This window comes from Pongo abelii, chromosome 9, assembly GCF_028885655.2.
Source record: "Pongo abelii isolate AG06213 chromosome 9, NHGRI_mPonAbe1-v2.0_pri, whole genome shotgun sequence".
NCBI lineage: Eukaryota > Metazoa > Chordata > Mammalia > Primates > Hominidae > Pongo > Pongo abelii.
The window spans coordinates 127,969,136-127,992,935 of record NC_071994.2 but is presented as its reverse complement, the minus strand read 5'-3'; the positions used below and the strand labels follow the sequence as shown (position 1 = coordinate 127,992,935).

Sequence of the window (23,800 nt, the reverse complement as noted above, 5' to 3'; positions counted from 1 at the left end):
CTTTTTTTTTTTTTTTTTGAGACAGGGTCTTGCTCTGTTGCCCAGGCTAGAGTGCAGTGGCACGATCACCTCAACCTCCCCAGGCTCACGTGATCCTTGCACCTCAGCCTCCTGGTAGCTGGGCCTACAGGCATGCAGCACCAAGCCCAGCTAATTGTTGTATTTTTTTGTAGAGATGGGGTTTTGCCATGTTGCCCAGGCTGGTCTCTAACTCCTGGGCTCAAGCAATCTGTCCACCTTGGCCTCCGAAAGTGCTGGGAGCCACCACCCCCAGCACTAATTGGCTTTTATCTATAAAGGAAGAACTGAGCAAAAAAGTCAAAGAAGCTATGGCAGTATAGCCAGGTGTTTGTGAAACTTGAATAATGTATGAGGAAAAAGATGTTTATTTACATAGGTACTCCTAGGTATAAACTCCTTTTACCTATAGAGTTCACATGTTAACACAAACAGTTGTGTGAAATACTTTGAATAAAACGAAAAATCAAAAAAGTCTTTGAGACCAGCCTGACCAGTATGGTGAAACCCCGTATCTACTAAAAATACAAAAATTAGCCGGGTTTGGTGGTGTACATCTATAGTCCCAGCTACTCGGGAGGCTGAGGCAGAACAATTGCTTGAACCCAGGAGGTGGAGGTTGCAGTGAGCCAAGATCGCACCACTGCACTCCTTCCAGCCTGGGCGACACAGCAAGACTCCATCTCCAAAAAAAGAAAAGTCAAGTTGGCATTCGTTTAATGATGCTTTAGATGATGTGGTTTAGCTGAAGCTTGCTTTTCTCGACTCTGACACTGATTGCTAGGGTAAGGGTTCTTTTGAGTATGTTACTCCTACATGTTATTCCTGCCCATGTTGCGCGTCGTGATACCACACTTTGCTGCACTACTTCACTTGAACTAACCTTAATTCATAAGGCCCCTTGGTCTCCATATGGTGTGACTGTATCATTTTTGTAATAATTATAATAATAATGCAAACATTTACTGAGTGCAGGCAATTAAGCAGACGCTTTTAAATGCTGTGTTTTCTCATTTAATACGGCAAATCTGTGATGGAGGTACTGTTACCAGCCCCACCATATAGATGAAGAAATTAAGGCACAGAGAGATTAATTTGTCACAAAGCTTGCAGGTGGTGACACTAAGCAGTGTTTCTCTGGAACCCATGCTCTTCTTAACCACTCGCTTATATCATCTTTTTCTGAATCAGCCCATCTTTATTAAATTTTGACAATTGAAGTCATGTTTTTGGCAACAATGTGATTATCAGCAGTCATAAATAGAATACTAAAATCATATAGTAACACCCAGATGGACAGCATTATGCTGATATTTCTTGTCATTGAAATGAAAAGAATTTTTAAATTCTTGGAGATAATTTATGGTTTCCTAAGATTAGAAACACAAGGAGATTTGGAAGTCCTAAGGAAGAATTTAAAATAAGTGTTGAAACCTAGTAAGTAAAGACTTAATTGTAGATTCATTCAGTCATTCATTCAAGACCTCAGATAAATGATGGCATTTATTGGATGACCAACTCCTCCAAAAAGAAGTAAGTTTGAATTATAGGAGCAGAAACACAATGTAGAATCACTTTTTGACAGTAAAAGCAGGTAAGGATGTGGCTTATCAAAGGAGGCTATGGAATGTTCACTACCTTATGCTTGCCATTGTTTACCTAATGTGTAAATGGTTTGGGTACTTCTTAAAGATAGATAGATGATGGGGATGAGATGGACTGTCTTTTAATATATGATATACCAAACAAAACATATCAGCATATTGAGAAAGCTAAAAGTAGAATCAGGAAATAAGAAAACAGAGAATGCCAGCTTGGTGTGGTGGTGCACTCCTATAGTCCCAGCTACTTGGGAGGCTGAGGCAGGAGGATCACTTGAGCCCAGGAGTTTGAGGCTGTTGTGCATAATGATTGCCCCTATGAATAGTCACTGCACTCCAGCCTGGGCAACACAGACCCCATATTAAAAAAAAAAAGAAAGAAAAAGAAGAAGAAATGATGCAGGGCAAATAGCAGCAACCTAGGTAAATATGTTTACTTAAACTAAATATTAAAATGAGCTATGAGCTTCCTGGCAATGGTAGCAAAAAAGTAAATACGGTGACTTGCCAAAATTTTCAGTGTCTTCTGAAGAGAAGTATACCAGGTCCTCGTTTTGAAACCAAAGATGAACTTAAATTAAAGACACTGAAAGTGACTTTGGATAAGCTCTTGACCTTTCTCTGTCTTATTAATAATTTTCTTGTCTGTAAAATAGGGGTGCACCATATATAAATATGATACATATATCTTAATATGTATGTAATATATACATAAGGTACATGTATCTTAATATATATGTAACGTGCTACCCAGATCCCTCTTCCAGGAATGAGATGCTAGTCCCCCCAGGTGTCTGGAATACTGACTGCTGGTGGCTTCTGGTTGATTTCTTCAGAATTTCACTCTGCCCAAGGGAACTGTCTCACCCAAGGTGAGGCCCGCCGACTCTCTGGTTGCAGCCTGAATCCAATTATTGGTCAGTGCTGAAATACCAAGGTCCAGCCTCCTGGCTTCAATTCGGTATAACTCTGAAGGATAACCTGAGTTCCACACCTCATTTTAGGATTAGCAGAGGCTGCTGTTGCAACTCTGTCTACTTTAACTTCTTTCTGTGCCCAGCCCTGCTTCTCAGTCTCTCACATGTGTGGTTCCCAAGAGCCTTCCCCAGCATACCTGCACAGTCTCCTCAGACTCTGTTTCCTGGGACACTCTATTTTAACATTATTGTTAAGTAGGAATGATCACGTAAATTGCTTAGCCCAAATCTCAGCACACAGTTGGCAGTCAGGAGACGGTAGCTATGATTTACCTTCATTACACGGCACGTTGAGCCCTGTAAGGAAAATATTTGGTTTTTGTGGAAGATACAGAGATATTTTTTCATATGGTCATTTCTCTTAGCAGTCTTCATTAAGCTAAGAACAGAATATAAAAATTCTACCAAATGAGCTATGAAAATAGTTATGATTGCCTGAATTTATTTCTAACAACTTCCTAACTAAGTTCAGATCATCCAGGATAGTTGCTTTTAATAAAACATGCTTATTTTCAGGTTTTTCTTAGAAAGGATATGTGTCAGGATATGAAGATGTATTCTTTTCGTGCATTGATGACCTATAGTTTACACTGTGTAAATGCAAAAAATATATATTTTGTGAATGTTTACATTTTCACAAGTTAATGAATCTAGATTTAATGTTTGTACCCAGAGGTCTTGAGAGAAGATTTCAGATAACCTTAGTTTTTGTATGATTTTAGCTGCCTATCAGGATTCTTTTTCTCATAACCAAATGTGTAAAATTTACTAATGGAAACATCTCTATTATAGGTTATCTTTGCACTATAGATGGTAGTTTTTAGTGAGAAAATAACTACAGAACTGAGAGAATCACATGGTCAACAGATGAAAGGAATAAAGTGGCCTACTGCTTCAGGGGAAGCCTGCTCTGCACAGTCTCCCTTTTAAACATTGGTCTCATGAATGGAAACACCTTCGTATTTGGGAAGCAATACGATGTTGTAATGGTAAAGCTGTGTGTGGATTTTTGAGGTGGCGGGGGGTTTTTAATTTTTAGACATGGTTGTTCATGGAATAATTAGTTCGTAGTGGAGGGTGTTTGGGAGTACTTTAACGAAGACTGGTTCTCCCCTGCTATGCCAGAAATATTTTAGATAATTTTCTTGAATGTGTTTTAGATATCACATACTAATAAAAGTATCATTTTTAGTGTATCTGAATACCTCTTTGATGTAGTCCCCCAAGGTGTGAACTGAGAAAAAGATTCAAAGAGGTGCTGACATAGCAACTTCAGAGGTGATGTAGGAGGTCAAATGAAAATAACCTCTAATCCCCGTCAGTTCTTTGCCAACAACTGATTTTTTTTTTTTTTTTTTTTTTTTTTTTTTTTTTTTTTTTGCCTTTCAGGTGAGGAGGAAGTTCTAGACAAATAGTGTTATCTGCTATCTTTGGTGACTATAGCTACTACCTATTGCTGCTTATATACTGAAATAGTTCAGTATACCCTACTTTTTTGACCTGTATTGTTCTAAATAGAAAAGCACTTGAGAATTCCGTGTCTTGAAGGATTCTTGTACCCTAAAGAAGCCCTTATACGTGAACATGCATGCTAGGTGTGACCTTTACAAGTATTACTGCTCATCTGAGATCATTGTATGAGTGTCCATGAGAAGCACACATAGCATAGGGTTAGAAGCTTTATGGTTACATGAATTGAGTTCCTTGAGCCATGGAAGATGTTTGTTTTTAACAATTAGTATTGTCCTTCTTTAGGGTTTTTTTCTTAGTAATCTGAATGGGCACGACCCTCAGCTGCTAGCATGAAGGAACCTAGAAAACTTAGAACTTGATACTCATTGACAATCAAAATTTCCTGAATTTTATATATTTTTAAAGTTTTGTTTTTACTTTCTTTTATTTTTTATTTTTATTTTTTGAGACAGAGTCTCACTCTGTCACTCAGGCTGGAGTGCAAGTGGCACAGTCTCAGCTCACTGCAACTTCTCCCTCCTGGCTTCAAGCAATTCTTATGCCTCAGCCTCCCGAGTAGCTGGGACTACTGGTGTGCATCACCACACTAGGCTAATTTTTGTATTTTTAGAAGAGACAGGGTTTCTCCTGTTGGCCAGGCTGGTCTAGAACTCCTGGCCTCAAGCGATCTGCCTGCCTTGACCTACAAAAGTGCTGGGATTATAGGCTTGAGCCACTGGACCTGGCCCTGAATTATTAATACATATTCTAGGCAAGAATCTCTTCTCATGGAGGCAGTATTGACCAGTTATAAACACAAAGTGAGTGAGTCGTTGATAGCCAGATTCAGAATGAAGTGCAAGCTGATAGGATTCAGTCCTGGACAGTTCCCCACAAAGACTGAGGCTCCAGAGAGGTAAGATCTCTTCGTTTGTGGTGGTCATTCTGTTTGACCCTATTAAAATCAGGAAGCAATCGAGTCTTTCCCCCTTCCTGTCTTTGACAGAACTACCTTATATTCTTGAATGTTTCATTTGCTTGTTTACTTTGTAAGGCATAAGAAATAAAATTTGGACAGGGCTGCAGAGCTCCCTTTGGCACGTGGCCTGCCCACCCAAAGAAAGGTATAACAACAAGAATGACAGATATTTTTAAAATAGCCTTGCCCAGCTATTTTCAAAAGGTTTCAGTAGCCCTGCCCATCAAGATTCATTGATTTTATAATTTGTTTTAGTTAAGCAATGAATTTTCTGATGTTCTTTGCTGAGAAAAATTTTATCCTCTTGCTAGTGATTTACTACTTTAAAACTAGCTTAATTTATGTGTTGAATAAATATATATTTTGAATAAGCCTCATGTGATAAGCACTGTTCTAGGCTTGGGGAATAGAGACAACCAAGGTAGATAAAATCCTTACCTCATGGAGCTTAAAATCTAGTGAAATAACTTCTTAGGAAACATTAAAGTTTCTTAAGTGGCATTTGATAATTTTCATATGCCAAACTCCTCTTAAAGGAATGCTTACTTATCTTTGGGCCTTGCTTCCTCATTTGTTAAGTGAGGAAGATGAACTAGATGATCTCTAAGGTTCTTTTATATTCAGAACTTGCATTACGTTTTTCTATTTTTATTTTTTTTAGAGACAAGGGTCTCACTCTGTTGCCCCGGCTGGAGTGCAGTGGCGTGATCATGGCTCAATGCAGCCTCTACCTGCTAAGCCCAAGGGATCTTCCTGCCTCAGCCTCCCCAGTAGCTGAGACTGCAGGTGCACACACTACCACACCCAGACTAATTTTTTTTTTTTAAGTAGAGACAAAGTCTTGCTATATTGACCAGGCTGGTCTTGACTCCTGGCCTTGAAGCGTCCTCCAGCCTTGGCCTCCCAGAGTGCTGGAATTATAGGCATGAGCCACTGAGTCCGGCTCCGTAATGTTTAGAAGATGGAGGCTGGTTTGTAATTAGAACCTTAGGCAATTCCACCCACCTTTAGTGGATCAGTATATTACAAAAAGTGTTATAAAGAGACATTTGCCAAAGACAGTGATATCAGCAAGTGATGAAGAGTATCAAATTCTACAGGGAAGTCAAATGAGTTAAGGACCAAGTTTGAGGACCATTCAGTTATTAAGAAGACATTGGCCAGGCGCGGTGGCTCACGCCTGTAATCCCAGCACTTTGGGAGGCCAAGGCAGGCAGATCACCTGAGGTCAGGAGTTTGAGACCAGCCTGGCCAACATAGTGAAATCCTGTCTCTACTAAAAATATAAAAATTAGCCGAGCGTGGTGGTGGGTGCCTGTAGTCCCAGCTACTCGGGAGGCTGAGGCAGGAGAATCACTTGAACCCAGGAGGCGGAGGTTGCAGTAAGCCCAGATTGTGCCACTGCACTCCAGCCTAGGCGACAGAGCGAGACTCTGTCTCAAAAAAAAAAAAAAAAAAGACATTGATGATCACAATAGGAACAGTTTTAAGAGAGTCATAGATTAGACTGTGATCCCATTGGGTTGAGGATTGAATTATTGTAGACATTGCTTATTCCAGTGAGACCCTTTAGACATTAGGCAGTGTTAAAGCTGGAAGATGCAAGAGCTTAGTCACAGAGACTACTAAGGAATGTAGTCAAGACTTACTTTACTATACTTGTTTCTGGATGTGTGTTTTTCTGTTTTAAGTTGTTACTTGAGGTAGTTTATCTGGCATCTACATTGATAAGTTAATCAGATAATGAGTGATCAAGTACTGTGTGATGCAGTTGGAACAGATAATCAGCATAACGAATCATTTAATATCGCTTAATTATTACTTCAGAAAAAAGATTTCTTGCCCAGCAGGTAGAAAGAAGTGCTATATTTTTTAGAAGAGTAAAGTAATATCCTTGTGTGCTTTCACTTTTTTTTTTTTTTTTTTGAGACAGAGACTCGCTTATGTCGCCCAGGCTGGAGTGCAATGGCGCGATCTTGGCTCACTGCAACCTCCACCTCCCAGGTTCAAGTGATTCTCCTGCCTCAGCTTCCCGAGTAGCTGGGACTACAGGTGCCCACCACCACGCCCGGCTGATTTCTGTCTTTTTAGTAGAGATGGGGTTATGCCATATTGGCCAGGCTGGTCTCAAACTCCTGACCTCAGGTGATCTGCCCACCTTGGCCTCCCAAAGTGCTGGGATTACAGGCATGAGCCACCACACCCGGCCCTTGTATGCTTTTACTGATAGAAATTATTTCCTTCAAGACACGGGAATTTGGCTAATTTACCTCTTAAAGGAAATATTAATGCTGCTTTATCTAAATGAACAGGATAGTGAGTGAACTGATAATTGTACTTAAAGTAGTTGTTCAAATCTTTAGAATCTCCTATAAAATCTAAGATACAAGTTTACCTTATTTTAGGGTTTCAAACTAATATATGTTATATTTTATGGAGGAAAGAACTACATATTGTAGAGCAGAATTTTTTAACAAGAGGTTCTTGTATGGGCTCTTTAGTGAGTCCAGGTACCCCCTTGAAATCGTATGGGACAGGTTGTGTATGTGTGCATTTTTCTGAGGAGTGGATCCATGACACAAAAAGGTTAAGAACAACTGCCCTGGAAAGGAAAAGCGAAAGATTGAAGAATAAAAACATTTTGTATTTGCCAAAACTTGCTCTGTAGCAGTAAGTGTAAAACAAGTTTGCTACATTTTTCCTTTTGGTTTTACTTTGTTGGGGCTTTTTTGTTTGGTTGGTTTTAAAGGATTTAGGGGATTGGCAAGTCAGTTTGTCAGATGTCAATGAACAGAAAACCTAAGAAAAAAGGTAGCAAAAGTTCTGCTGGCCCCAGATGGATTTTGCCTTAAGTAATTTCCTAATCATTAGTTACAGCTCTGTGTCAAAAGATGTATATAGAAATTTATGCTAGATTCTTAACATCTTTCTTACTGTGTGCAGAAATGTTATGTATGCTACATAAGATATTTTCTTTCCTACTTTTATGCTCACAGTAACAAAATATAGCTCAAGAAATTAATGTTTTTCTTAAAGATATTAAATGGTGTTTTGTTTTGTTGCCTCAATTAACTAAGAGCAACTAGTTTTAACAGTTACAATAGTAACTTTAAAGGAATAAGAAAGATCTATTTTGCAAAGATCTTTGTTGCTTCAAAATACAAATCTGCTTTAGTCTGAGGTATCATTTTTAACAATTTTATAAGAAAATTAGTCACTGGAAATTTACTCCCAACGTAATTTCTTCATCTTTCGTGGAGCATAATATGTGATTTTTAAGGCCTTGTTTGTGAATAAATGTGCTCTTTAATCATTTGGGTAAAAGGATTCTCAAATTTATCATGTGTACTTGGGAGTGGATTAAGATAACTATGTAATCCATTTCTAGTGTGGCCAGCTTGACAGCTAGTTTGAAAATCTGTTTCACTGCTTGTTTTTTCTTGTAACATTGTTTCCTGCTATTATAACTAAGCTGTCCTCCTTGCAGATTGACTTTATTTTTCATCTGACATCTTAGACTGATCAAGCCAATGTTTTCTAAACAATACATTTATATAGCTGTTATGCCTTATTTCTGTTCCTCCACATTATAATGCTCCATTCCATGTATGGTCAGTTAGCTAGAACAGTGTTTTTGTCCTGGTGAATATTTTATGATTGTATGAAATGGGGCAAACTTTGAGAAAGTTATTAAGCCAATACTAAGCCAATACTGGAATTGGTTGGCATATGCCTTTATGATTTATTTAGTTTGTTTTCTACTTTGCCCTACCAGGGAAGAATTTAATTCTTCCCATTTCCTGAAAGTCAAAGGATTGGAGGACACTAAAGCAAAATAAACCTTAATCTCACCCCAAAAGTAGCTTAGGTAATGTCAGGAAGGGCTTTGATGAAACCACTGTCCCTGCTTATAGATCTTATTTTCCAAGCCTTTCAATATTTTATTTGCCCTTTTCTGAACTCTACAATTTCCCTCTCTTGTAGCTGGTTCGATGCCCAGAACTGAATGCTGTGCTCCAGCTGTGGCCTCACCGGTGCTGAATAGAGAGGAAGAGCCACCTTCATAGCTTACATGTGATTCCTCTGCTTATACAACCCAATACTGGATTTACTTACTTTGGCAAGATAGCTGCATTGTGCACTGTATTTAATGTTACGTGTACTGTAACCCTGGGTCTTTCTCTGCATTGCTGCCGTTAAACCCCCAATCCTGCCAATCTAAAACTCCTGCCTTTGTTTACCTTCCCCTCCCCCATAGACTTCCCATACATTCATCCACAATGAATGTCATCTTTTTATTCTCTCATTTCCTTTTACTCTAATCTTAAACTTTGGCAAAACTTTCACTCTGTCCTATAAATTGTCAGTTGTCAGCCATCTTATTTTTCTCCCTGCTTTGGTAATGGGACATCTTTGAAGTCTTTTCTCTGGCTCTTTTCCCTTCATAGTCATGAAGCACTTGGCATGGTGGATTTAGTAAGCATTCTCTTGCCATTGCTTCCAAATCAAATACCATGAACTCCTCTGGGTTGACCACCGATCAAGTTGTTACCTATGCTTTAGTTCTTCAGTCCAGGTTCTCCTGACTCCTCCTGACCTCTATCCCTACAGCTTCGTTCAGGATACAGTATTCTCTCACAACTCTTCCTCCAGGGGGAGACAACAGCATCATGTCAATTTACCGGGGAGATTTCCGACAGTCAGGAAAATTACGATCTCTAATTGTGAATAGAATAGTTTTTAATAATTTTAAGCACATTTCTGCCCCTGCCCCAGACCTTAATTTTTAGAAACTATTAAGCTTAAGTTACTACAAATTTCTAGGATGAGTCAAATAAAGGAAGAAGAAAGGGAAGCAAGATTTTTGTGTTGAATAGGACATGGTTCTCCAAGAAAGCCAAATTGAGGTTCTCGTTGGATTTGAGAGCTGTCTGAAATGGGCATTGAGGCTTCGTTTTTCTGAGCATTATTGTAATCTCAGCTCTAGAGTAGGTTTTTAAGTTGGTTTATTTAGGACTGTTGACACGCACAGTCTTAATTACATGCTTTGGCTAATTTAGAGTGTGGAAAGTGTAACCTTTTTTGCTTTATTGTGGGTGATAATTGGAAGATCTCCATAGTTCCTTTTTATCCATCTCTAAACTCCCTCAAGTTTAACTAAATCCCAGTGCTTCTTACAGTACCAGTCAAGCCGAAGTTTCAGTTCTTACTCTTTTTTTTCTTAGTTGATGTGATTTAAATAGCCTCTCCTTGGATCTGTGGTCTTTACTGAACCCAGAAGTTACCTCTTAAGTGCATTTATATCTTGAGAGAGTTAAAATCAGTTGGGAAATCTTTTTGAACATGATTTCAATACATCAAATTCCTATCATGGATTTAAAAGTTACCAAACATCTTTCCTTCAGGCCCCTGATAGATATTTTACATACTAGCATAGTGCACTATTCAAGTGTATTACAAAAGTACACTACAAAGTAAGAGGTAGCAAGATCTGTTAGTGTCTTTTGATAAATTGTAAAATGTTATCACCTGACTTTTCTTCCATATCTGTAACCATTAGATGCTGCTAGTTTCCTTATTCACAATTACATAAGCCAAGTGAAGTATTACGCTTAATTTGGTGGTTCCAAAGAGAGTAAGAGTCTTTTCTGTGGTTCCCTACCATGTCTGTCGCCAGAGATTGGTGGCTTTGCTTATGCTTGTGTCACTTCCTGATAAGTGTGGCACCTTTCTTGAAAGGAATGTTAGTTTTATTCCCTGACTTCTGAAATAACCCTCAGCAACAGAGCCAACTGGGCCCTTGTGTGTGCTGAATGCTTTTCTCCAGGCAGTCAGTAAGTAGTGAGCAGTGGCATGGTTTCCTTCTCCATTTATGGCCTTGGAAGGGTGAAAGGGACATGGTTGGGACTCTCCATTTACGGTCCTTGGAGGAGTTGAAAAGAGTGGTTGGGGTGTTCTTGGAGGCAGAAACTAGACATTGTGAGATAAAAATAAATTGGCAAGGGATGTTTGGAATTCAAATTCCAATCCCTGCAAGGAGGGCAGAGGGCACTGGGAAAGGGGGAGTGTGTAGAAAGTCAAATGAGCTCTGCTGCAGGCATTTGTCTCCTTCCATTGGAAGGTTTGCCCATGACACACATTTGCCAAGTTCGTATTTCTGGTTTGTTCTAGAAAGTTTTGTCTTATGTAATTGTGACTATCTTTTACAAAAAGGAAGAAGAAACACTTTTAAAAAAGAGTGTATTGTTGGAAACCTCAGTTCTCTAAGGCATCATTTGAGGCTCCAGAAGAGATCTCAAGAAAGGCAGAATGAGGCAGGTGCTTGTGCAGGGGGTAGGCCGGCTGGCTTTAGGGTGGGAGACTCTTAATTGTTGCTCTGTTTTTGTGTGAGGAAGATCATCACACATGTCATGCTTTTATTATTCCTTTTACCCATCTAGATTTCTGGCTTCAAGGGACAAATTTTTAAAGTATCTGATAGAGTGTCTTGTATATTGTCAACTGTGATTTAAAGATACTGAACTTCCTGGCTGGGTGCGGTGGCTCACACCTGTAATCCCAGCACTTTGGGAGGCCAAGGCGGGCGGATCACCTGAGGTCGGGAGTTCGAGACCAGCCTGACCAACATGGAGAAACCCCGTCTCTACTAAAAATACAAAATTAGCCGGGCAGGGTGGCGCATGCCTGTAATCCCAGCTACTTGGGAGGCTGAGGCAGGAGAATCGCTTGAACCCAGAAGGCGGAGGTTGCAGTCACCCGAGATGGCGCCATTGCACTCCAGCCTGGGCAACAAGAGCGAAGTGCTGTCTCAAAAAAACATATAAATAAAGAGACTGAACTTCCTTGGAGGCTCTATAGAGATTACTAAGAGTTGTTTTAGTTTGGTGAAAATAGTTAACATATTGGCTTATGGAGAGCAATCTCACGTTTAGGATAAATCTAGTCTGGCAATGCCTATAAATTAAGTCTGAGGTGAACTACTTTTGAACAGTTGAGTTAGAAAGTATTTGGTAGCCACCAGGGAAAAGAGATCTTATTTCAAGAAAATTATTAGTGAAACTCAGTAAAGTAGAAGGGAGATTAGAAGGAACAAAGGGAGGCAGAGATGGGGTAGAGACTGGTTGCAACTTAACTAAATTTGGAAGCTGGGATTAAGCCCTTGATTTATCTTTTGAAATGCCATATAAGATAGCATAAGATGTACCATTAAATTCAGGAAACTGGGCTAATAATCAGAAATATGTGTTAGAAATAAAGACCATGGTAAAAATGGAAGGGTTGTACAAGAGAATAAAATTATTCAGGTTTTGTCTGTGGATTTGCATAATGATACTTATTTGCTGTGTGCCACATGGCAGAAAAGGAAGTGAAATAACACCCCTCTGTCCCATCCTTTTCCCCAGAAATAAATCACTGGCTTCATTTGTTGGTTTGTTTAGCTGGCATCTTGAGTTGGTAGAATAGACTAGTAGATTGTCTAGTTTTAGACATAGGTATTAGTGTACTGTTTCTTGATCATTGATGTTTGAGACCTGGAATTTGTAGCATTATTGATTTGACCTCTGTTTTAAATTTTAGCGGCTTCCACAAAGACTGAGTTAGTAAGGAGTACAACTATGTAAGTAATATGTTTTACTAGCTAATTTGTTTAGGCAATTATTTTTACCCTGTATTCATTCCTTCTTAATCAAGAGTAAGGCAGGTATTCTTTGCTTTGGGAAATTCTTCTTTCTGTCCTCCCTTCCCTCACTTTTTCCAAATTCTGGGCACAACAGCAACTCTCTCTCTTCTGTGGCAGGTGTGCATCCTATTGGCTGGCTGGTATTCTTGTTTTTTTTCCCCCCTTATTCTTTTTAAATGGGGGTGGGGGTATAAAAATATGTGTATGGGGTACATGCAATAATGTTGTAATGTTTCTTGTTGTTTAATGGATAATTAATTGCAAAATAATTGTTTTAATTATAACATGTTTGAGTAAATGCTAAATTAGTATTTTTTTCTAATATAATAATGAATTTGAAATCTAGCATTCCTGTAACAATGTGTCTATGTTTGTCTGTCTGTGTCTGTCTAATAGTAATTAATATCTGTGGTCCGTACCTGGAAGAGGAAGTACAGCTTTAAAGGAATAACAAAAGACTTTGTGTCTTAGACCCTTCGCAGGTGTTACAGTCGGGTGAAAGAACATGGTGTTGGGAAAAGAAAGAGCAGTTACACATTTGAACAGTTGGAACAGGTGTTTGGTCAGGGAGGATGGGATGCTCAGCCCTGCCAGCCTGTACTTATTAACAGTAGTGGCTTGTACCAGGAGCTGGAGTCAGATGGCAGCACTATGGAGGACTATTCACAGGAGGACTGGGGAAACCACAGTCAGGATCTCCATGGCTATCCAACAGATCAGGAATTGGGTAAGAAAGCCAACATATATGATACTTATGTTTGTGTATATTTATATACCTTTATGTATGTGCACCAGTACTTATTACCTGTAAATATCTTTGGTACTGTTCCCTATAGTGGTCAGCATAAGGCATAAAGGGCATCTCTGGCTTGTATGTCTTTTATGAATTTGCATGTCCCACTCTATTTGGGGCAATGTGGGCATCCTTGGTTTAGCCTTAAACTACCAGTTGGTGCTTGGTGTTGTTCATTTGGCAAGTTGTTTACCAGCAGGATTCCCAAAGACACAGAAGAATTTCTAATTCTGAGCTATACAAGTACACTCAGTGACAGGTAACATCCTATGCAATTCTAAATATCCTGTACCTTCTAGTTCTAAGATGACTGCTAAGATAATGACTCTTGGCCCAACTGCTGTAGATGTTGTTCTTAGGAATTCCTTCCTTTATCCCAAATACATTTTTCTTTTCTGTTTATGATTTGGAAAAGGTCTTCTCCCAGACTTGAGCCTGAACAAAAAATGAGGGGAAGCCTCCATTTATCTTGAATAGAGCTGTTATTTGAACTGTGTGATCATGGTCCTTCACACTTCTTAAGGGATCCCATCCCAACAGTAGCTGGAATTATTTATACAGTCATAGGCATTAAAAATGGAAAATAAAATTCCTGGTCATCAAATCTAAACTTGTAGGGCCTAACTAAGAGTATATATGTAGTTGTGGGGTTGTTCTGTTTCTTTGCACATTACATGCTCCAATTTTTATTTTCATAATTTGATTTCATAATTTGGAAGTACTGATCAATCAGCCATTGTACATTAACAGCAGATTATGTAATGAGTGCTCACTTAGAAGGATATGTTCTTGCTCCCAGCCCTTGGTACTCAGGCAGCCCCCAAGGAAGTATAAGTAGGATTGGCGGTATAAACATGCTCCCTGAGCTTTAGATAAAAGTCCATGGGCTCTGTTTTTTACCAAATTCTTGATGATAGAAAAATGTTAATTCCATAGTCAAAGAAGAAAGAGGTTATAAAACTATAAGACTAACAGCGTATAAGAGATGGACTTAACGATTAGAAGAATAAAAGGGGTAGATGGTAAGCGATCACTACCGATTAATTTCAAAGGAGTAATAAGGTCTAAATTACTTTGGCATTCCATAACACTGGTTTTGCTGTAGAGAGTTAAGTCACTCAAACCTTTGGGGAAAAAGCAATATGCAGAATATGTTGATCCTGACATTGGGGGAATAATTGCTTTGTAAAACCTACGTAGAAAATCTAAATAGAATTATTTTTATTCTTGTCCTTTTAAAATCATGTCTGCAGTGAAATTAAGCTTTAAGCTCCTAGCTAGAAATCCACTGGTGACCTTGAAGAATTTTATACTTGTAGAGCTGGTTTCTGATGTTGCATATAAATGTATGCATCTCATTATATAAGAGCTGTATTTATAAATCTGGCATTGGACAGTGTTTGACACTAGAATAAAAGCCTGGTTTTGGAAAGTATGGAATGATCAGTAAACATAGCTACTTACCTACATACATGCATGCCACCACTCAGGAAAATATAACTTGTTTCAAAATCTTTGCTTTTCAGATGAAATACCTGTCACAAAGAGAACATTAAAAATAAAACAAGAATCTTCTGAAGAAGCACAGTAAGTAGATGCTTCACCTTTCCAGAAAGTGTGTCTGCCTACGTTTAATGACCATTGGGAAGATCAGAAAATATTTAGACATGTTATGAAAGTTCTGGCCATTCACCAAGGAGGCATGTCTATTCATTCTTTAGATTTAATCAGGGACTCACTTAAAGCTATTAGAAAGCATCACAAACATAGCATCACTGGTAATTCCAGGAACTGTGATGTCTATACATTCTTTTTTTTTTTTTTTTTTTTTTTTTTTGAGATGGAGTCTCGCTCTGTCACCCAGGCTGGAGTGCAGTGGTGCGATCTCTGCTCACTGCAAGCTCCATCTCCCGGGTTCACGCCATTCTCCTGCCTCAGTCTCCAGCGTAGCTGGGACTACAGGCGCCCGCCACCACGCCCGGCTAATTTTTTGTACATTTAGTAGAGACGGGGTTTCACCGTGTTAGCCAGGATGATCTCGATCTCCTGACCTGGTGATCTGCCCGCCTCGGCCTCCCAAAGTGCTGGGATTACAGGCGTGAGCCACCACACCCGGCCAGATGTCTATACATTCTTTCATATCTTAGCTTAACCCTTCCAGTGATTATCTAAAATGTTGAGAATTTTCTATAGAAGAAATAAATGTGTTACAGGAAAACAGGTGTGTTTATGGTGTTTGCCTGTGTGTGGATGTGGACATCTGGATGTTTAATTAAGGCACAAAGATGAGTCACAGGAACCTGAGGTTTATCTGAGGTTAGGTGAAATGATACGCGGACCAGAGGGACACCTGAAGTATTTTGGGAATCAAAAAGAAAGCTCTTAGATGACCTATTATACATTTGAAGAAGAAAGCAGTTGATAGAGGAAAGACTAAGAAAGTCCAGGGACAGAGTCCTCCCTGGTCCACACAGTTTGATCTTCCCTGAGTTTAGCATTATCTTTTGTGCAAGGACATCGTAGTTCTTGGAATTACCAGTGACATTATATTTGTGGTTCTTTTTAATAGCTTTAAGTGAGTCCCTGATTAAATACAATTACTGAGGAGAATATACTGACAGAAAATTTATGGGGAAATTAAGGAACGCCATTCATTTTTTTCACCTGTTAACCTTGGAGCATTGATAGCACCCACTTATTCTTGAGTGCTTCTTCCCACACATGTGATCTTGATGTCTGAGAGATGGTAGAGAAGAGGCAAAAGGGGCTGTGATAGGTAACAGGCAGCACAACAAGAAAGCATTAGTTGTTTTTTGTTTGTTTGTTTGAGACAGAGTCTTACTCCATTACCGAGGCTGGAGCGCAGTGGTGCAATCTTGGCTCACTGCGAGCACCTGTAATTCCAGCCTGAGTAGCTGGGACTATAGGCGCGTCACCATGCCTGGCTAATTTTCGTATTTTTAGTAGAGATGGGGTTGTGCCATGTTGGCCAGGTTGATCTCAAACTCCTGACCTCAAGTAATCCACCTGCCTCGGCCTCCCAAAGTGTTGGGATTACAGGTGTGAGCCACAGTGCCCGGCCACATTAGTTGTTTTTATTCAGCAAGCCACCACTACCACCTCCCCTTTGTAAATGCTCATTTCTTTTTCAGAGTCTCTCTTTGGAATCAAAGAATTCCCATTGTCATCTGATTCCATGTCTGGGAAGAGGGTGAGAGTTCAGGGATGAGGAGTTTTTCCCCCAAATTGTAGCCATTATTTCATTCCTCAAAAAAGAAGCTAATCGCCCACATCAGTAAGTTTAAGGCCATTTCTTATTGGGAAGTGTTGTCTTTTAGGGGTGTGACATCAAAGTGTACCAAAGGAAGGAAAACTGATTAATGTTGTAAAAAATAAGTTGGGCATGATGACTCACGCTCACGCCTTTAATCCCAGCACTTTGGGAGGCCAAGGTGTGGGTGGATCGCTTGAGGTCAGGAGTTTGAGACCAGCCTGGCCAACATGGTGAAACCCTGTCTCTACTAAAAATACAAAAATTAGGCTGGGTGCAGTGGCTCATGCCGGTAATTGCAGCACTTTGGGAGGTCGGGGCAGGCAGATCACAAGGTCAGGAGTTCAAGACCAGCCTGGCCAACATAGTGAAATCCTGTCTCTACTAAAAATAGAAAAAATTAGCCAGGCATGGTAGCGGGTGCCTGTAATCCCAGCTACTTGGGGGGCTGAGGCAAGAGAATTGCTTGAACCCAGGACACGGAGGTGCAAGACTCTGTCTCAAAAAAAAAAAAAAAAAAACCAAAAAATTAGCTAGGCGTGGTGGCCAACACACCTGTAATCCCAGCTACTCGGGAGGCTGAGGCACAAGAATCGCTTGAACCTAAGAGGCAAAGGTTGCAATGAGCCGAGATGGTGCCACTGCACTCCAGCCTGGATAACAGAGTAAGACTCTGTCTCGAAAAAAAAACAATGTGAGTTATTACAAGGCAAAGCGCGGTGGCTCATGCCTGTAATCCCAGCATCCTGGGCGGCCAAGACAGGAGGATTGCTTGAGCCCAGGAATTAAAAACCAGTCTAGGCAACATAGCTAGACCCTCATCTCCACAAAAATTTTTAAAATTCGCTGGGTATAGTGGCATATGCCTGTAGTCCCAGCTAGTCAGAAGGCTGAGGTGGGGGGTTACTTGAGTCTGGGAGGTCAAAGGTCCAGTGAGTCATGCATTCCAGCCTGGGTGACAGAGCAAGATCCTATCTCCAAAAAAACAAAAAACAAAAAAAAAGAGAGTTATTACAAATCTATACCTTCAAACCTTTATTCTCCAAAAAAAGTCACTGGTTTTTTCACTAAAGTGTCCTATCTCTTCCTTATAATCATTCAGGACCTTCAAGGGAGGCTCAGTTGGTATAACTAGGAATGAACTCAAATTTTATGGATTTCATGTCACCAACCTCAAACCACTTAAACTTTTCTGGTGATTGGAACTTCAAAAACCAGGAAATCTAACAGACAGTTCTCAGGAATTGTTTAAATAACTGAGTCCAGTTCTCATTGTGCTCCAGAGCTTTGAAATGCTGGTTTGAATCTTGAGCCCAAATCAGCTTCAGGCTCAGATCAGCAGGGCGAGAAACTGACAGGCTCTGTGGAAATACCCAGCCTGTGCTTCCTCTCCTCCAGGTTTTAGCTCTCAGGGTGAGAGATTCTGAACAAGGTCTGGGTAGGCCATTTATTTTCCAGTGCAAGAGTTTCTTTAAAACGGTTCTTTGCAGGGTCTGACTATAGCATTAGTGCCATAACAATGCTGAAAAAAATAACGTGATTTGGGCATGGGATTTCTTTTTCTCTGTAGGTATAGATGGGATTAGCTGAACCTAGCTAATCCCCTAGTCTGCTCATTTATTCAACACACGTTTCTCAAGTGCCTACTATATGTCAGGCATTGGGATACTTCATTGAGCATAATAGACAAAAATCTCTGCTCTCCCTCCCAACTCCTTAGCATAGTCCTCTGTAAGATCAATAAAACATTTCAAAGGAGGGCAGGGAAAGATGGTAGCTATGAAAGATAATTTTCCTTTAAAGCATCGACCTATGCAGAAATATGGTCTATGTCTTAGCCCCATAAGCACCACAATCAGACATCATAAAATTGACCAAGTGCTTTTGTCTCCTCTGAGAAGAGGAATAATTCCCCAAGAATGTAGTGATTTCATCTAGATAGCCACTCTCATACTTGAAAGCTTTCAAGACAAACTAAAGGATAGAGGGTAAATCCAGGGCAGTCTTAGCTCCAAGAAGCAGCTGATAACAAAATATTAATTCTTTGCCATCTTGCAAAGAAAGTCAAGGAGAGCAAGAGGATAGACTGAGAATGGCCATGTGAAGCCTCCCCAGAATGTTCCCAAAGCTCCTCCCCTAGAAGGTATGAGAATGTAGCAGGAAAAGTCTCAAGGATCAAGCTCCTTCCAGAGCCTTTTTTCAAGAAGCTGTTAGCACGCACACCCCCCTTTCTTGCCTGTGTATGATTGTATGTAAGTGTGGTACTTGAGTGTTTTTATAGGTTAAACCCGTAACTGATGGTGGAGGGGTAGTAGTTTGTTGCCAAGTTAATATTTAACAAACCAATCTTCCAGTATCAAAGTTTTGCTGTACTTGAGAAGCAAACTTTATCTAGCTTCATATATATACAAATTACATGACTTAAGCAGCCTGTGAAATAAAAATTCCAGCCTTTTCTGTCTTCTTCTGTTAAGTATATGAGTCAAAATTGAAATAATTCCTATATTTTTGCTTCCCTTTATAAAGGGTTTTCTAGAACAGTCTCAATTTATTATCTCCAATGTTGCTCTCTTGAAATCTGAGCCTAATGTGAGCCTTTTCCATCTGAATTTCCAGATCTTAATTCTGTGCTAGCCTGACTTCTAGTAATTTTGGGATTAGTAATGAATTTCAGACAAATAGAAAATGTCATTTTAAAAAGGTCATTAGTCATAATCAGTTGTATATTTTCCCACAACACACACAAAGCCCATTATTGGACTTTCTGAATTTCCAGGTTAGAAATTAAGCTGTTAATTATTTTAAGTGACGCCAGATACTTTTCTTTTCTAAATACAGCATTTTCCACCTTATTTTGGTAGGTAGTTAGGTCTGAAGGCCACCATAGATATAACAGCCACTTTAAAATATTATGATCCATAGATTTCTGAAATCCTAGAGTCTTAAGGTATTGATTCTGATATACAGTGAGGCTGTAGAAGTCATGGAAAGCAGTTTATCGTTAATTCTTAGAAACTTGCTAGGGGTGTGTTTCTTTTCATTTTAATAAGTTGATTTTCTAGACTTACACTGCCCAGTACAGTAGCTACTAATCACATGTGGCTATTTAAATGCAATTTTAAACTAAATATAATTAAAAATGTAATACCTCAGCCACATTTTATATTCTAGTGGCCACCATATTGGAAAGCAGATACAGAACGTTTCCATCATCACAGAAAGTTCTGTCTGACACCGCTGTTCTAGATACTTATTGACTTTTATTTCTCTTTCCAGGAAGAGAGACATCATGCAGAATATTGTACAGATTTTGGAATCGGTACAGTTGAAATGGGAACTTTTTCAGAGCTGGACAGACTTTTCAAGGCTCCATCTTTCTAATAAACTGGCCATTTTTGGAATTGGTTATAACACCCGTTGGAAAGAGGATATCCGTTACCATTATGCTGAGATCAGCTCCCAGGTGCCCCTTGGCAAGCGACTTCGGGAGTACTTCAACTCTGAGAAGCCTGAAGGACGGATCATTATGACCCGAGTGCAGAAAATGAACTGGAAAAATGTTTACTACAAATTTTTAGAGATCACTATTAGCGAAGCTAGGTGCTTAGAGCTGCACATGGAAATTGAATGGATACCCATTGCCCACTCCAAACCAACTGGTGGGAATGTTGTTCAATATTTATTGCCTGGGGGTATTCCTAAAAGCCCAGGCCTTTATGCCATTGGCTATGAAGAATGTATTGAGAGGCCCCTCTCACCACACATGGAGCAACGTTCCCTGGACCCAGGAAAAGAGGGCCGGGTTGACCTGGAAACCCTTTCAGCACAAGCCTCATTACAGGTGGAAATAGAACCCACCCGAATTATCTATTGCTACCTCGGGATTGCTGAGGTCAGGACTCTACAGCAGTGCTTATTTTTGCATTTCCAAGCGAATACCAAAACCTTCAGCAAAGATTGGGTTGGTATTAATGGGTTTTTATCTCAGAACTGTATTGTGGATCCCGGAGTTTCCCCCAAATCCATCTACATCAAATTTGTAGAAGTAGAGAGGGATTTTCTTTCCGCAGGCTCTTTAGTTGAGTGCCTGGAAAAAGCCATTGGATACCCCTTAAAATTTAACAACTGAATGTCATCCTTCATAAGGATTTGGGCTCTTAGCTCCTTCTTCTCTACTCACTTCCCATTACCGGGACCACCCCTCATCCAGATGCCGTCATCAGACTCTTCATGGAAACCCTTTCTTCAATTGGGCCAGTACGACTTCTAAGGAATCATAGTAGACTTGGGCCAGAAAAAACAGACCTCACCTGAAAATGCTCATTTTGAGCAAGCAAGATATATAGCGAACTTGCATGGTGGGTCAGCTATTTCTTTTTTAAAAACAGAAAAACAATTTTTAAATGGATTTTAGAGCCCTAATATAAACAAATGTAGGTACATTCCATATTGGACAAAACTTATACTTTTGAGTTTCATATGAAATTGAAAAATTGTATTTTTTTCACAATGTTTCATTTTTACACATCTCTATGTCTCTATATAAGTAATATTTACAACCCTGAATAAATAAGCAATAGATAATGGCAAGTTAAATCTTGATTCACAGTTAAAAAGACTGTTTTTCAATATCACCCTTAGCTACTATTGTATATAATTTAGATTTTCATTTTTTTCACCAACCAAGTGTTTTGCTATTTCCAATCAGTATTGCCTGCAAAGACCTTTGTTTCTGTGATGTACCAACTTTACAGTTGTGTTGCCATTTAAACCTTTTTAAAAAAAAAAAAAATTAAAGTAATTCCTGGCCCCTTGGCGTACTAGTTGAGCTTTTTGTAGCAGAGTGTGGCTGCACTGGCAGTGGGGGCTGCGCTCTGACTTGACTGCTAAGAATGAAGAGAACAAACAGAGCAGGGTATCTTTACATCCTTTCATTCTCTATACCTCACTGACCAATGTCATTATTGTCAGAGTACCAAAAGTCACTGGACATCTCATTTTGTAATTATTTGAAAAATGACTAGGATAATCCTTTTGACCCTAAGTACATTAATTTGTAAAAGACTCATTCCTCATCTTTTACACTCAGTACTCAGGGGCACCTCTCAAGGAGTACAACTGGAAAATTGATGTAATCTTGCTATCTCTCAAAAGGAAGGAAGATCCAGTAGAAATATTTTTTTTTTTTTTTAAGACAGGGTCTTGCTCTGTCACCCAGGCTGGAGTGCAGGAGTACAATTGTAGCTCACTGCAGTCTCGAACTCCTGGGCTCAAGTAATCCTCCTGCCTCAAAGCTTCCTGAGCAGCTGAGACTACAGGCTCAAGTGCCACCACGCCAGCAATGTTTTTCACTTTTTTTTTTTTTCCTTTTTTTGGTAGAGACGGGATCGTGCTATGTTTCCACCGAGCTGGTCTCAAACTCTTGTCCTCAAGCGATCCTCCCACCTTGGCGTCCCAAAGTGCTGAGATGACAGGTGTGAGCCACTGGGGCCAGCCCAGAAGTATTTTTTAGGAGAGGGAATTGAGAGGTATGAGTCCATTAGGAAGGTAACTGCTATGTTTAGATCTTTCAGAGATTTCTAATGGGCCAACCACCACTCCACTTACAGGTTAGTACTCTTGGCTCAGAATCGCTTACTAATAGAGTAGTCAAGGATCACTTTGGTCTCATGGCAGGAATTTGTTAGATTGGTTATTTATCTTTATGATTTTCCAGCATCTCTCAGGTGCTCTACTTTAAGTGGGCCACAAATCCAGGTAAGAACTCTCGTTCTTCTCATTTTTCTATACTACTGAAGATACAGTTACATATTAACAAAAAGTGTTCTTTTCCTGCAGCCTGAATGTTCTCAAATCAGTGATTTTCTCATTCTGATGCCTGTTGGTTGATTGATGCTTATTTATTTTTGTAATAACTAGAGAGCTTATAATCAATGAGATGGCTTTTATTTCTGTTATTTGAGTCTGGGGTTATGGAGTTCAGTACTAGTTCAGGGAGAATATAAATAAAATGAGAATGTTTTGAGTATAGCACCTGTTCTCCTCCAGCAGCATCTATAGGCAGAGGCCTGAGGAAATCCTCTTGAGTTTGCTCTTCTTTGGAACTTAGAATTCTGATCCTAATGGCTGAGGCAGTCTTGACCATCTTTTAGCCGTAATCTCATAGTATTCAGTGCTAAATGCTGTAGGAAAAAGCATTATTACCAGGAATTCTTCATGGCATCTCTAAAACATTGCCACTGACCAGTCCCAAAACTAACATTATGCTCCATGCATTTTTTTTTCTGCATCTTCCCATTGTTATTAGTTGCTTAGCTGGGGCAGAACATTTGGGGAACATTTCGTGAGGATGTTTGAGACCTACCAAACATTACCGAGAATGGAACATTTTTAGACCCACTATGAGCAGCATGGAGAAGATAGCAAAGGCTGGATCCAATAGATGTTTTCATCATTTGCCTTGGGATGGGTGGGGGTAGAGGACAAAGATGAGCATTGGGAAATGGAGGTTTACCAAGAAAGTAGCTTGCTGATACTGGATCTCCAGTCTCTTTGGCCAGAACAGTCTAGAAAAGAAGATAGCAGGATGTCAGATAACTATGAGCACTGCTGAAAATAAGAAATGGACTATTTAGACCTTAATGAAGCCTTATAACTTATTCAACGGGGACAGAGAAAGTATATTCAAATGTAAAGGTAAATATTAGGAATTACTTTCGAAATCTAAGATGAGATGTGATTGGAAGAAACACTAATGACCTGCAAGTCTCTAACATATGAAACTATGAACTAGCTCTTGGACACGTGTATGTAAGCAGTTCCCAGGTCGCATATAGATCATCTGTGTCAGCATTCATGATTTACACCAGCGTGGAGAGCAGTACACCCTAAAATGCATCTTGGCGAAAACTTTCACAAAGTAATGGAGCTGCTCTGCTAACTTCTACAGCTTGACTGCCTTGGGGTCAGAGGAAAGAATTAGCTGAAATAGGAGACAGGAGACAGTGAGGACAATTCTTTAGGGTCAA

General features: G+C 39.6%; 1 protein-coding gene across 9 annotated transcripts in view; it reads left to right on the top strand.

Moving 5' to 3' along the window:
- Window positions 1–21,588, top strand: part of MSANTD2 (Myb/SANT DNA binding domain containing 2) — a 35,080-nt gene extending 13,492 nt beyond the window's left edge. Inside the window, exons 1-4 of one of the 9 annotated variants that reach the window (XM_024255783.3) lie at window positions 9,012–9,101; window positions 13,336–13,435; window positions 15,028–15,088; window positions 20,049–21,588. In XM_024255783.3, the coding sequence (XP_024111551.1) occupies window positions 13,360–13,435; window positions 15,028–15,088; window positions 20,049–20,901 (990 nt within the window). In that variant the 5' untranslated portion in view covers window positions 9,012–9,101; window positions 13,336–13,359 and the 3' untranslated portion in view covers window positions 20,902–21,588. Of the gene's footprint in view, window positions 1–9,011; window positions 12,646–13,179; window positions 13,436–15,027; window positions 15,089–20,048 lie in introns of those variants that run through there. The other 8 variants (XM_063728248.1, XM_054525331.2, XM_024255781.3 and 5 more) reach the window with 8 other exon arrangements.
- The last annotated feature ends 2,212 nt before the right edge of the window (window positions 21,589–23,800 follow it).